The sequence below is a fragment of the Oryzias latipes genome, chromosome 14 (assembly GCF_053564925.1).
Source record: "Oryzias latipes strain Hd-rR chromosome 14, Olatipes_Hd-rR_3.1".
NCBI classification, from domain to species: domain Eukaryota; kingdom Metazoa; phylum Chordata; class Actinopteri; order Beloniformes; family Adrianichthyidae; genus Oryzias; species Oryzias latipes.
Window position 1 is genome coordinate 22,841,852 of NC_136250.1, and position 14,395 is coordinate 22,856,246.

Genomic DNA, 14,395 nt, shown 5'->3' on the forward strand with positions numbered 1-14,395 from the left:
AAGACCCACTAAGTTAATCTATAGATCTACTATACTGATCCACTAAAAGCGGTCGCTTGAGTACGATTGTGCTGTTTTTGGCCAAAATCAAAAAACCTGTGCCATTTTCTAGGAATGTTTCTGCAGATCAGTCATAGATCATTAGAAATTCCTCTCAGTGTTGTGGGCAGAACCATTAGCACTATTGCTGAGAGGTCTCTGTTTACACGCTGTCCTGCAACCTTACAGCCCTTCATATCCCCAACCTAACATCACTGGTGCAACAAATATTGCGAGCATCATCGAAGTCATCCAGCCAAAAGGTTTGGATCCAGATTCCAGCTCAGACGAGGAAAACAAAGACATTCATGGATCTATTTGTCTGCAGGGGGATGCATCAGAATGGAGCGGAGCAGGGAACTTATGGCCCACCCAGCATAATTTCTATTTCATAAATAAGCTCTTCAAACGGAATTCAATAAAGAAGTACCCCGAAATGTAATTTTAAGCTTGATTTTCCTTATATATGTGCTCTATAGCAGAAAAATGCCACAAGTTAAAAACAGGATTTTTATTATAGTGAGTCTTTAAAGCCTTTTCTCATATTTTATCCTAAAACAGTAGTTTATGGAACCATCTCATTCATTTTGATTTGAAACAAGGGGGACCCACTTTGATTAGGCCGGAGAAATCTGTAGTGTTTTTTGATGGAGGATCACAAAAAACAAAACAGGATGGATGACAAAATAATTGTTTTTTACTTGACTTGCACCAAATGTTATCCTCAGAGAGTGAATGTAAAGTTTAGACTTATTTAAAACTGAGCAAAAAATGTTACAGTTGACTTGAGAAAGCTAAAACTGATCTGCGCTCGGCGCTTTATGGCTGTGAGTGGAGAACCGCTCATCCCGCCGCTGTATACAGTAAGTGTTGAGATTTTGAGTCTGTTGTTGACTCTTGCAGCTTACAAATCTGACACACTTGACCACCTTGCTCGGTTTTTCACAGCTGTTGTTGTTTTTTTTTAACGTTTCAGAGCTGAAACCGTTAAAATGTTTAGGAAAAGTACTTCCAAGACAACAACACGGCCACATTTCCGGCCTCTGCAGCAAGAACAAACAATTCATCTTCCTGCTGGAGCGAGTCCATGTGCTCTCTGCCATCATTCAGAGTCCACAATGTTCTGCAGGGCTCAGATAAAGTTAAACTCACTGAGCTGCAGATACACAAAAAGCAGAGTTTTACAGCACCAAGTGATTCTGCAATATCTGAAAAGATAAGGGAGGCTGTAGATTTCTCTGAACTCTTTGATGCAGCAAATATTTATTATTCAGCTGGTCACAAAAAGGTAACGGTTCAGACAGACGAAGGGGGAAACCAGGGTGTTTCCTGTTCTGAAAATAAACAACCTGCATTATTTTACAACTTCCACAATCTTGGGAAAAATTTACTTTCCTTCAGTATTTTGTGAGTTTTTCTTTCTTTGTTAGGAAGCCCTTTGATGTAATTTGGGGTCAGTCGAGCTACATTTGAAACTACATTCAACCAATGAACAGTAACATGTTAGCTAAACAGCTGAATCAAATCCAACTTTCTTTAGAAAAAGCGCTTCTTATGCCTTGCACAACGCCTAGAGATTTAAGTTTAAAAACATACACAGTATCACAATGGCAATGAAGAATATTTGCTAAGTACAATATTTTCAGATGTTATTGTTTTGTGAGCAATTGATGCTGTTCTGCCACATTTCTTTCCTTCCCCGATAGAAAATAATAAGATAAGCTTAGGTGAAGAGACCTCAGTGAGAATAGCTGGTGCATCAGTGCCAAGCCAGGTTTCAGTAAAAAAAAAAAAACCAGAGAGCTTAAATCATTGGCTAAAATCAGATCACAATCATAAAAGACTTATTTAAAAGTGATCTGACATTGAATAGAGCCATCTTCAGCTAGTCGTGCTGCAGTTCTTCACCTTTTGAAAAATCATTCCTAAGATTTCGGTGAGACAGCAAAAATTAAATCTCACTGAGTGTATTTGCAGAATTCACAGACTTCTTATGAGAAAAAATGGCTTTAAAGCAAACATTTCACTGAAATTGAGCTAATTTTTTGACAAAGCCTCTTTAAAAAACTGTGGAATTTATTATTTGCAGGAACAAGCATAAACGAAAAAGTGCTTTTTAAAATGTTTTCTATGAAATAGGACTAAAATATACACCGGATAAGATTTGTTTTTTGCTGTGAAATATAAATGGGTCTGGTAAATAAGAATGTAATTAAAAACTAAATACTACTTTTTCACTGTGTTTTAAGACCCACTCCTATGAAAATCCTGTCTTGGGGGTTTTAATGAGTTCCTGTTACATTTTTTGATGATGGAGGACAAATATTAAAAGGTTCAGACATGAATTCCAGTGATCAATGATCATCATCATCAATGAAACATAAGTAGGTGTTTGTTTCTTTTTCCTTTTTTTTGGATGCCGTGAGCCTCCGGGACACTTACCCTTTGTTTACGTGCATGGTTCCTTCTCTTAAAAAACAAAATCAGCTTTTTTCTCATTACTTGATTTCTGTAAAAATAAACAACAACAACAGGAATAGATCAGACAACTGAATACTCTTGTGGATTTTTATCTCATTAAAATAATAAATACAATAAATTCACCTTTATAAGTTATCAAAAGAATTAAACTCTGATTTTTCTTTATTCCACAGACACAGAGTGTGGAGCAAAATACTGGGAAGTCTTTTGTTGACCCTGAGACGACGAACTTTATGCAGGTTCACACAAGATTGGTCTCTGTCCTGATAAAAGGTTGAGCCAGATGGGCTGCTCCCAAGGTACACGCTGATAAAAGCTTTGACCCTGATGGCACAGCCTTCAACCCTTAATACAACTTACCCTAAAGTCACCAAATGCAGACAAACACATTCTCACTTCCTCAACAGAGCACCTCGGTCAGGTGACAGAGCGATCAGATTAGACAGAATTATCAGCTGGCTTTATGTGAACTGAGGTCAGAGTCACCTGGGGCCTTTTGGTGAGCTCTGAGGCTGCAGCGTTACACGCAGCAAGACAAACAACTTTATTAAACAGGTAAAGGAAAATCCACACTCACGTCTTGATGTTGTCATGATACACTTTTGTGTCTGATGGTTGGTTATACAGCGGCTGAAGAAAAGAAAAATTTATTAAATAAAATCAGCCACAAAGATACTATTTTGATCATCTTTACTAACGTACCAGTTCAACTTTGGGACCAAGGTTTACCAGAATTTTATGGGCTTCTTCTGCTTTTTTCTAAGGAGAGAGGATTAAATAATGAACATTGAATAAAAAAAGCACAAAGATCTGAGCCAGTTTAGTCATTTTTAAACATATTTTACAAAAACTAGAATTACTTAAATATAATCTGCTTTAGTATATATTTAAGAGGTTTTCCTTTTAGGGCAAATTAGGATCAGCCTAAAGTGAATGTAATATCAGAAATACCAGGTTGTAAATTTGGAAAAAAATATATACCGGTGTATATATTGAAGCTTGAATAGAAAAGTAGCTACAAACCTAAAACTAGCTGGTGTTACATGTGCAAAATATCTTTGATCGGAGCAAAGATCAGATTAGAATTGAACTGTGTACATGGGTACAGGAAAACTTCCTCTGATTATAAAAAACGTTTACATTTGCCACACTTTTGATCGGAATTCTGACATACGCAGACCTATCAAAAATACAGAAAAACGGTCGTAATCGAGTTCAGTTGTAAACAAACAAAGCTGCAGCATAGAGCGAGATGATCTTCTAAATGTGCCATTTTTATTGTTATGATTATTATTAGGTGCTTGTTCACTCATAATTTTTTTTAATCTGTGCGGCCGGTGCTTTATCCTTGGTCGAACTGACCCGGAATAAGAGTTAGGAGCAGGCTAACACGTGCTAATAACATTTAGCCGTGGATGCAGTTAAAATCCGTAAGGTCAATGCTGCAATCTGCATCTTGGCTGCACATACATATGTGGGAACAACATCAGCCTTTATTTGTCTGGACAGGACTGGTAATACAAATCCACGTGATTGTTTACACGGTTTCTCAGGACTGCGCAGCATTTCTCTATTCCACGCTCGGAGACACCTGAGCGGGGAATGAGTCCGGCAGTTTGTTCACACAGAGCCGGGCGGACTGCGGTCCAAAGCCTCCCCCTGAGCGCACACTGTAACAAAGCACCCTCCACTCCCCGCAAACACAAAGCTATGAGTCCGGCTGCTCTGCTCAGAGACACGCTTTGCATGGGTGGAGCAGGCGACCGTTCCTGTTTGCACTCCAAAGCCTCCTCTGGAGCGCCACACCGTCTATGCATGACGCAAAACCAGCCCAGTAGCAACCCACGATCGGAATAAACTGTTTATATGCACCGCGATCAGATCAACAATCAGCAAAATCCACCTATTTCCATTGGAAAGAAATTCCGAATGAGTTGATCGGAGCAGAGTATTCCGAACGGCGTGTTTACATGACACTTTTCTTCTGATCAGGCGTTTTTTCCGATTACTTTTGTCCATGTAAACGCAGCTACTGTTACCAACTGAAAAAAAATGTTTGTAACAGCTGCTGTTTTGTATTTAAAAAAAAAAAAAAACATTTCCTCACTCTTTACTCTCAGTCCTCAACTTACAGTTTCATTCAGAATTTTCTGTGCTTTTGGAGTTCAGCCTAATTTTACATGGGGATGGGGCTTTGGGCCCATCAGCTACCGGGACATGATTGACACCTGGTGAGGGAGGTTATGGTGACATCATTTTTGCTCCAGAACAGTGTCTGTTGTTAACATGTCCCTGAATGTTCGAGGACAGAAGTGTGGAAAAACAAACACTGAAAACACAAAACAGCAGCTGTTACAAATAAACATCTTTCCCATTGATAACAGTGTAGACTTTTCTTTCTTTTTTAATTAATATTTCAATTTTAAAATTTTAATTTTTTCAATATATACTTTAAATTTACAATGTCTATCTTTTAAAATTCCAATCTGGTTTTTCATTCACTTTAAGCTGATCTTGATTTGACCCCATATTTTACTCCTAAAACTTTACAATGCATGCAAACATTCCCCAACTTAAACTACTGAAACAAAATTAAAATGGAGCACAGTATCACAAACTGCAGGAATACAACAAAAAAGCTAAACTACATTTAAACGTAATTGAGCTAAACTAAGTTGAAAAAAAAGGGGGGGGGCTTTAAAACAATTCCAACATTCATAAATCTCCTTAGAAGGACAAAAGCATTTTTTGGTCATTGCTTACTATTAACTATCTAAGATGAGAAGAATGAAAATGGATGCTTATCATGCCAAATGACATGCTGTCATTAACAGATGGGGACAAACAGTCACAGCTGTCAGACTGGGTCGTGCACAAAGCATAAGCAGCTTTGCAGCCTAAAGGGTTAATGGTTGACGGAAAAGGCAAGCTATCTGACCACAACACTGTCTGACAGAGATGAACTGCAGTGACCTCCACAAACACACCATTGCGTGTGATTAGTATTTCAGTAATCCTACATCCAGAGAGGGCCTGCAAACGCATTTGACTTTAGCTCAACTGACTCCACTGCTTTTTTTTTTTTTTTAAGCTCGATTACCTAATAGCTGATAGAATCATCAGAAGAACATGACAAAACTGTGCCCAGTGGAGGTGAATCATTTAGAAGCACATTTCTAATGTTTATTTATGGTTATGGCACTTGGGGTATGGTTCCTATGGTATGGTTCAAACTTGGGGCGTGCTGAGACCATTTTTGACACGGAATGAGTGAGCAGTCTGCAGAAGCAGAAAGTGTTCCTTCTGTGGTAGTACCAAGAGAATCACTTGTAGTTCATAAAAGTCTTGCAGCAATTCTTGCTCGAAAGCAGGAGCAGGAAATCCTTTGATTAGTTTATCTAATTTTTTTAAACATATTTTAGAATTTAAAATGCTAAAAACAAGACTGAAATCAGTTCAGTGCTACACTGATGCTTAGTGAGAGTGTTTCTGTGTCTGAAGTAGACAGCTCACTCGGTTTTCATCGTAGATGATCTGGACTATGCTGCGGTGCTTGTGCTCCACCGGGGGAGGGGTCACAGGCTTCTCCGGCTCCACTGGCTTCGCCGCTTCCTCCTCAAGTTGTTGCTAGGGGACAACAATGAAACAGGACATTTTAACCAGCATCATAGTAGAAAAAAACAAAACGCCAAGTTTGTTAAAAACACGTGCCCAGGTTTGGTATTTTTTATTTTTTTTGTCACCCATTTGTGGAAAAGGTAGAACTCAATTAACCCTGTTCTTCATGCTTTCTAAATTCGATGGAAGTTGAGATTTTGGTTCTGAGGTTTCTTGATGTTGAGTAAAACAGGAACACTGTAAAAGTAATCAGCTCTGCTGCAGTAGACGTCTGTCAAAAAAGAGTTTTTTCCTTCAGTTGTTCAACTTTTGATATACAGTGTTTCCTCGTTTATTACTGGGGTTATGTTCTAAAAATAGCCAGCGATAGGTGAAATCCACAAAGTAGGATTACAGATGTTAAAAGGCTATCAAGCTCCTCACTACACACTTATTCAAACAGACATGAACATTTTTGACACTATTCTCTCTTGTTTAAACTGTCAAAGTTCAAACCTTTATAGAAAAATAAGTCCAGTACTAAGAATGAAAAAAAAATGGAAAAACTGTTGATGTTACAGATTTCAAACTTAAAAGGACAACACATTGGATCAATATAATAAAATGCATGATATTAAAATACTAATGACAGAAAAGAAAGGTGGGTCAGCAGCTCTCATAGGGAGTGGAATCAACAGCTACTAGTTTGAGCAGTTTGTTGAATTTACAACTAACTTGACAAAAAAAAGGACACCTGTTTGTATAAATGCAGTCGCTGATGTCTTCTTAATCTTTCCTTTAAGATTCTTCTTTCTAATGACTCATTATTTTACTGAAATCATTATCGCAATAATAAATTTAAAAAAAACAATTATATCTAAAAAATCTGGTTCAAAGTCCTTTACAAATGTATATAAAGAAACTGCAATCACCTGCTTCTTCTTTAGCTTTGAAATCTGTTGCTCCACTTTAGCAATCTCTCTGTCCACACGGTCCATACTCTGGATCAACTCCTCCTTGGACAGTTTGGAAGGAGAATTGTCCTGTTCCTCACCCATGTGTAGGGTGGGTCCACCTGCAGCTGGTGACTCCACTTTGACAATGTACTGAGACTCCTGACAAAGAAAAAACATCATTGTACAAACATTTAGAACTAACACAGCAAAGCATATACACAAAAAGTATAAAAACAAGAGCTTCCTGGTTCACAAAGGCGTAACAGGAATAGGCCCCACCTTTTTTACCTCCACAGTGGCTCGTAAACTGTCCTGTCCAGAGTGTGTCATGGGCGGTCCAAGGCCACCCGAAGTGGGAGGGGTGCGTGAGATATGGGGCTCAGGAACGAGCTCCATGCGAGGGCGTTTAGCCTCCAAGGCTTCATGCTCAGACTGGGCTGAGATGGAGTGGAACTGGGGCTCGTAACCATGACGCCTCTCTGGAGGCCTGGTGTATGAAAACATGGAGGGAAATGTGTCTGAAGCTAAGGAGTGCAGGTGGAAAAGCTACTGTTCATATCAGGAAAAATATAACCTTAACAAGGGTCAAGTAAGTGAAAAAAACAGGTACAATCAAAATGAGGCAATTAAAACGAGGCTCCTACCTTTCAATCCCAGGGTGGAATTCAGAAAGTAGAGACAACCTTCTCCGACCTTGTGGATCCTGCATGTGAGTACGATAGTCTTGGACGGCAAACTCCTGAAGGAAAAAAGGAACATAATACACTTTAATAAAACCCGATTAAGATCAGGATGATTAAAAAACAGAGAACAAAGGAACAACTTCATTGGAGAAACAAGCTGTTATGCTCATCACAACGAAAGCAAAAATGACTACAACTACAGAAATCACAATGACAACAAACATTAGACAGTTTTAATGAGTATGATAGTTGACAGCTTTACACGCACACAAAAATTCCTATTCAGTAGCACAACCCCTGGAAATAACAATATTACTTTGGTTTTAATCCGGAGCTCTGGCAAAAACACTGAAGGGCTTAAAAGCAACATTCATACTCTGAGCGTTGGCAAGGACCCGGGATCGTTGTCAAACTAAGCCAATCACACACAAAAATGCTCTGTTTTTCTTTTTATTAATCCAATAAAAGCACTAAAGTTTGATAAATGTAAATGCAAGTGCTGTTTGTGGGTTTTAGTTTGCCGTTTAACTCCATCGGCCCCAGTAGACTGGCACACACAACAGAGTCTATTGCAGACTATGGCGGAGAACCCACCTCCATCAGGACGGACACTGCCACATCCTCAACAATCATCCTGAACACTGGAGTTTTCCAGGGCTCGTTCTCTCGTTTACTCTATACACACACAATACTAAACCACTCAACACATTCAATTAGCTGATGACACAATCTCTGTGTACCTGATCAGTAATAATAATGATTTGAGGAAGTCCAGACACTACAAGTGTGGTGTCGTCACAACCATCTCAACCCTCAACCCCAAAAAAACAACAAAAAAAGAAGTCATCATGGACTTCCAGGAGTTAAAGTTAGTTTGACTTTCAGGCCTGACCATCTACGGCGAGGACGTCAACCGTGTTTACAAACTTCAAGATTCAGGGACAGTTTCTTTCAGAGTTTCCAATCCAGATCCAACACCAGCTACATCTTCAAGAAATTCTAGCAATGTCTTATTTTTAAAAGGTTGAAAAGGAACTGACTTTCTGCACCTCTGCTGTACATAATGTTGTGTCACAGCAGCAACTTTAGCAATTCATCAAGACAGTTTACCACTACCACATCACGGTGTCCACGTCTATGTGAAATCTACTCAGGTCGCGTTTCTTAACAGTCCAGAAAGATTAGAAACGACCCCACAAACCCAGGACACACACTACTCGCCAGCCTTCCCCCTGGCAGACCCAGTGTTTGTAAAGCTGGAACCAACAGACTGTAGCACAACATCTTCACCTTCACAACTAAGAGCCAACTTCAAGAAAACTGTTTAACCCTGTTTATCTTCTTTTTTTTTTTGTTACACAAACATTTATTATTTCCTAACATGTACATTGCTGATAAAGCTTCTTGTTCTTATTTCTAAGAGCAGGAGATGTTAATGCACTTCTGTGGAAAGACATGGCTACAACTGTGAGCAGAAAGACAAACATTCACATAGGCCGCCTTTACACTGCATGGTTCAAGTGACCCAATTCCGATCTTTTCCTCTCATGTGGCACAGATCGGATATAATCGGTGAACGTGTAAGCAGGACAAGAGTGCATGGATTCCGTTTTTCTCAGATCGGATACAGGCCTCTCTCATATGTGGAAATAAATCGGAAACGAATCGGATACATGCATTTGCGTGTGCCATGTAAGCAGACAAATCGGATATTCCCCAGTAAATGCGAGTCGTACGTCAGTGACGTCAACTCAGGACACCACCAACTGAGATCACATGACTTATTAAGGTGCTTTTGTGCTGATTTTGCTGTCAGCGTGTTACCTTTCAGCCTCAGGCTTCAGACCGTAGTTGGAAACCGCTGTTATGTCCGGTCCGGACCCAAACGGTAACTAATGAAGCGGGACACCGTTGCTATGGAACAGGCTAGAAGCCGTTTATTTCTTTGGAGGGCGTGTATGATGGGGACCATGTGTGTGTGTGTGTGAGCGCGCGCACGCGCGCTTGCGTGTGTGTTTGTGTAAGGACAGTGAGTGAGTGTGAGCGCGGAGCGGGGGACTGTCGGAGAACCGTAAATTAAAAATAAAGTGTCTCCCCCAAAAGTTTTGGAGTCTTTCTTAACCCACTCTGGAGGCTGAGGGTTCAGAACGAAAAAGTGAACCCCGAGGAAATCTCCCGTGTGTTTCTGACTACGGTCAGAAAAGAGAAGTCATCGCGCAGGAAAGGTTCAACACTTGGATCAAACTGTTCGGACAGCACAACGTCTGCAAACACTTCCTCATTCAAAACTCAGAGAGAGCATATAAGACGGCCGAGCAGCCCTCCTTTTTCCTCTCCCCTCTGGAGCGCCCAAGGCAACGCATCCTTCCGTCGCCGACTTGCCTCCATGACAACCGCAATCACAAACATCTGAAAAAGGTCCGCGGAAGGCGGAAATGCTGCTACGTATTCCCTCAGAACGTCTACGTTTGATAGTTTCAGCAATGTATAGTGTAAATGCAAAAATCAGATACGGGTCACTTTTAAAAGATGATGTAAGCGGGTCGTCAAAAAAAATCGGATATAGTCAGAAAATCGGATATGAGCATTAAGACCTGCAGTGTAAAGGAGGCCATAGATGCACACTGTTGTACTATAACTATTCATACTAAAATGACAACTTATCCAAAAAGATGACACTGGGTCATCAATCTCTGCAGACCATAGACATAACTGGCTGAACTCTTCTAAGCATAGTTAAACATACAGGGAACAGCTAAAACTTATCAGTTCAGTATGACTGCTGAACAAACATGAGCAAGCAAATACAGTTGAAGGAAACATTTCCAAATGTCTGTTTTGTCCAGGATTTAAGCAAACAACCCAATGCCAAGAAATGGTCTGTTGAGCGTTTTCAGTGAAAAGACTTTTCTAGGAAGTATGTCATACAAAAATGACTTGAAACGATCATTCATCAATTACAACAGAAAACAAATTCACATTGGGAATTTGTCCTTGAACTTAATGCTCTCATTTCTTTTACAGAACTAAGCAATAGATTTAAAAGAGAACAAAACCAAGGTCTATATATGAGGTAACAATTGATATCCTTTAAAACAGTTGAACTAGGAGTTTCTGAAAATGACTCCAACATAAAAGTAAGAGTGGAGCCAGTAATTAAAATAATTGTCCATTTGTAGAACAAGCACCAAATTAGGCATGGATGTACCTTAGGATCTCCCCTTTAGAAAAGCATGTTAGCCATTTAAAATAGATAGATTTTAAAATATTTGTTTAAAATAGTATTTTGTAGGTACCCCTCAAGTTTAAAGACATTTTGTGCATAAATAGCCGATATTTTTGAGACTGGGGCAAGTAGACATTGAAAATCTTTGCAAATGGCCGACATTTTGGCTTTTTCTCGTGGCTAATGTGGTTTTCTGAACGAGAAGATCCTAAGGTACATCCATGCCAAAATTTGTCTGAACTATCAACCAAACCGGCTCTGCTACAATAGCTTGCAGTTTCTCAACTTTTCACACATCTCTGAACAAAAGTGCCACAAACAGAAGCTTAAGAGGAAAAAAAATCTCCATAAACTGAGTTAAACTGTTTTTACAACTTAAAAACAAACATTTCTCCTGAATGAGAAGGTAAATGTTTAATTTAAGACCACCTTGTTTCTGTGCTCCTTTTCCCACTTTCTCCCTACATTTGTATTCTGCACAGTAAAGTTAAAATAAGCAATACAAGTAGTCCATTCCAAAGATAAAATAAGTCAGATGAATGTATACTGCGATTTTTTTTGTTTCCTTACACAGTGCACTACTTCCAGTCAAAGAATAAACCACAAGAAAAACAGTGCGCATGTGCATACTAATCAATCATACCTGCACTGAATTTTTTTTGCGCCAAGAAAACTGTTGCAACTATGGCACTAAATTTTGACTTAACAGAAAAGAACCGATGTCAGGGTCTAGCAGCAGGGCTTAAGAGATAAACCAGACTATTCTTCTTTACTGCTCTTACCAAGACTCTTCTTCCACGACTGCTCAGTTTGGCTGGACAGCCAGGTCTTGTTAGAATACTGGTCGTCCTAAACTTCTTCCATTTAAGGATTATGGAGGTCAGTGTGTTATTAGGAACCTTGAGTGCTGCAGAAAACCTCTTGTAACCTTGGCCAGATCTGTGCCTTGCCACTATTCTGTTTCGGGCAGTTCCTTCAACCACATGACTTTCATTTACTCTGACATGCACTGTGAGCTGTGAGTTCATAAATAGACAGGTGTGTTGCTTTCCAAAGCAAGTCTGATCTGTTTAATTAAACACAGCTGGGCTCCAATGAAGAAGCAGAATCATCAAGGAGGATCAGAAGAAATGGACAGCATGTGAGTTCAATTTAAGTGTCACAGCAAAGGGTCTGAATACTTATGACTAAGCCTGCACAATATACCGCAAATTTATCGTTATCGCGACATTAAGCTGTGCAATATGCATACCGCAAAAGACGGCGAAAATCGCAATAAATGTTTACCTTAAATGTGCTAAAAGAATCGCATGGCAGCTTGAAATATTGAACAGATGAATTAAATCCCTTTGTGCATTTAACCAATCGGAAGGACCCGTTTACGTTGTTGATAAATCAGATGAGCCCTTTTATGTTTGATCTTTGCCTCCTACGTCGACAAGGGTCAGTTTGAGTATAACTTTTAAACTGTTGCAGTTAAATGGAAATGATTTTTTTGGTTGTTTTGCTATTTGTTTATATACCGCGAATTATCTCGTTATCGCATTATTAATCACCAATATCGCATATCATGAGTTTTCCTCATATCGTGCAGCCCTACTTATGACCATGGGATATTTCAGTTTTTGTTTTTTGTAAATTTACAGAAATTTCTACACCTCTTTTTTTCTCTCAAGATGGGGCACTCAGTGTACATGACTAAGAGGTGGGATGAGCATTCCTGATTTTGGCAGATGACTGCAATTGTACAGGGAGTGAAAGAGTCTAGAGAGGTCTGAATACTTTCTGTACCGACTGTATATGGTTGACATGTGTTTGTATGCATATGTATGTGCGTGTGACCTGATATGTACACTTACTGGCTACTTTATTAAGCACACCTTTATCAAGCACAACTATTTGTTAACGCAAATTTCTAATCAGCCAATCACATGGTAGGGACTGAATTCATTCATGCATGTAGACATGGACAATCTGCTGCAGTTCAAACTGATCATCAGAATGGAGAATAAAGATGATTGAAGTGACTTTGAACGTGGCATGGTTGTTGGTGCCAGACGGGCTGCTCTGAGTATTTCAGAAACTGCTGATCAACTGGGATTTTCACCCACAACCATCTCTAGAGTTTACAGAGAATGATCCAAAAAGAGTAAATATCCAGTGAGTTCTGTGGGTGGAAATGTCCTGTTGATGCAAGAGGTCGGAGAAGAACATCTCTGAACGCACAACACTACCAACCTTGAGGCAGATGGGCTACAGCAACAGAACACCACACCAGCCGCCACTTCTGTCAGCTATGAATAGGAAACTGAGGCTACAATTCACGCAAGATCGGCAAAATTGGACAATAGAAAATTGTCCAATTTTCAGACCATTGCCTGGTCTGATGAGTCTTCATTTCTGCAGCAACATTCAGATGGTAGGGTCAGAATTTGGCATAAACAACATGAAAGCATGGATCCATCCGGCCTTGTACCAACGGCTCAGGCTGATGGTGTTGGTCTATTGGACCCCTTAGTATCAGTTGGCCTGGTTACAACCCCACAGCCAACCCTCACTGTTGTTGCTGACCATCTCCATCCCTTTATGACCACAGTGTACCATCTTCTGATGCTACTTCCAGCAGGATAAGGCGCCATGTCATAAAGCTGGAATCATCTCAGACTGGTTTATTGAACATGACAATGAGTTCACTGGACTCAAATGTCCCACACAGTCACCAGATCTCTACCCAATAGATCACCTTTGGGCGAAACAGGAGATTGGCATCATGGATGTCTAACCGACAAATCTGAAGCAAGTGCGTGATGCTGTCATGTCAATATGGACCAACTTCTCTGAGAAATATTTCCAGTACCTTGTTGAATCTTTACCACCAAGGATTTAGGCAGTTCTAATGGCAAAAGGGGGTCCAACCCGGTACTAGAAAGGTGTACCTAATAAAGGGGCAATTGACTGTATGTATTGCAGCCAACAAGTGTACCTGTAATATTTGAGTGTGTGGATGAGTGTGTCTGTAGTTAGAGCCAGCCCTTTTGATAAATATCTACATTTGAAAATAATAATAATGATAAACCATGAGCAACGTGTTGCTTCCTTTTGTGATTCTACCTTATCCTCTTTTTTAATCATCCTCCAACTTCTTCACCCTTCTCTTTTTTCTTCTTGTACCCTTGTTCCCCACCCCTGATCTCCCACTGCCTCTCTTCGCTCCAGTCGAGTGCAAAAAGAAATGTATGCAGAAATATTTTAAATAAAGGTGTATACAAATATACATATCCGAAGAATAGTAGCCTCCTACTTTAATAGTAACATCTGTCCAACACAAGAGGCCCTCAGGTCTTATCTGTCTGCTCAGCTGCTGGACAAGACGAGTAAAAAAAAAAAAAAAAAAAAACCAAACAAAGTTCAAA

The 14,395-nt window shown here is 39.7% G+C and overlaps 1 protein-coding gene across 27 annotated transcripts in view; it reads right to left on the reverse strand.

The window, feature by feature from the left end:
- Window positions 1–14,395, reverse strand: part of ncor1 (nuclear receptor corepressor 1) — a 73,130-nt gene that overhangs the window by 47,816 nt on the left and 10,919 nt on the right. For 19 of the 27 annotated variants that reach the window (XM_078930417.1, XM_078930416.1, XM_078930415.1 and 16 more), the window contains exons 1-8: window positions 11,765–12,025; window positions 7,718–7,812; window positions 7,353–7,560; window positions 7,050–7,232; window positions 6,034–6,147; window positions 3,223–3,279; window positions 3,098–3,150; window positions 2,482–2,548 (exon numbers count right to left, since the gene is read on the reverse strand). In XM_078930417.1, coding sequence (XP_078786543.1) covers window positions 2,482–2,548; window positions 3,098–3,150; window positions 3,223–3,279; window positions 6,034–6,147; window positions 7,050–7,232; window positions 7,353–7,560; window positions 7,718–7,812; window positions 11,765–12,010 — 1,023 coding nt within the window. In that variant the 5' untranslated portion in view covers window positions 12,011–12,025. Of the gene's footprint in view, window positions 1–2,481; window positions 2,549–3,097; window positions 3,151–3,222; window positions 3,280–6,033; window positions 6,148–7,049; window positions 7,233–7,352; window positions 7,561–7,717; window positions 7,813–11,764; window positions 12,026–14,395 lie in introns of those variants that run through there. The other 8 variants (XM_078930408.1, XM_078930419.1, XM_078930418.1 and 5 more) reach the window with 3 other exon arrangements.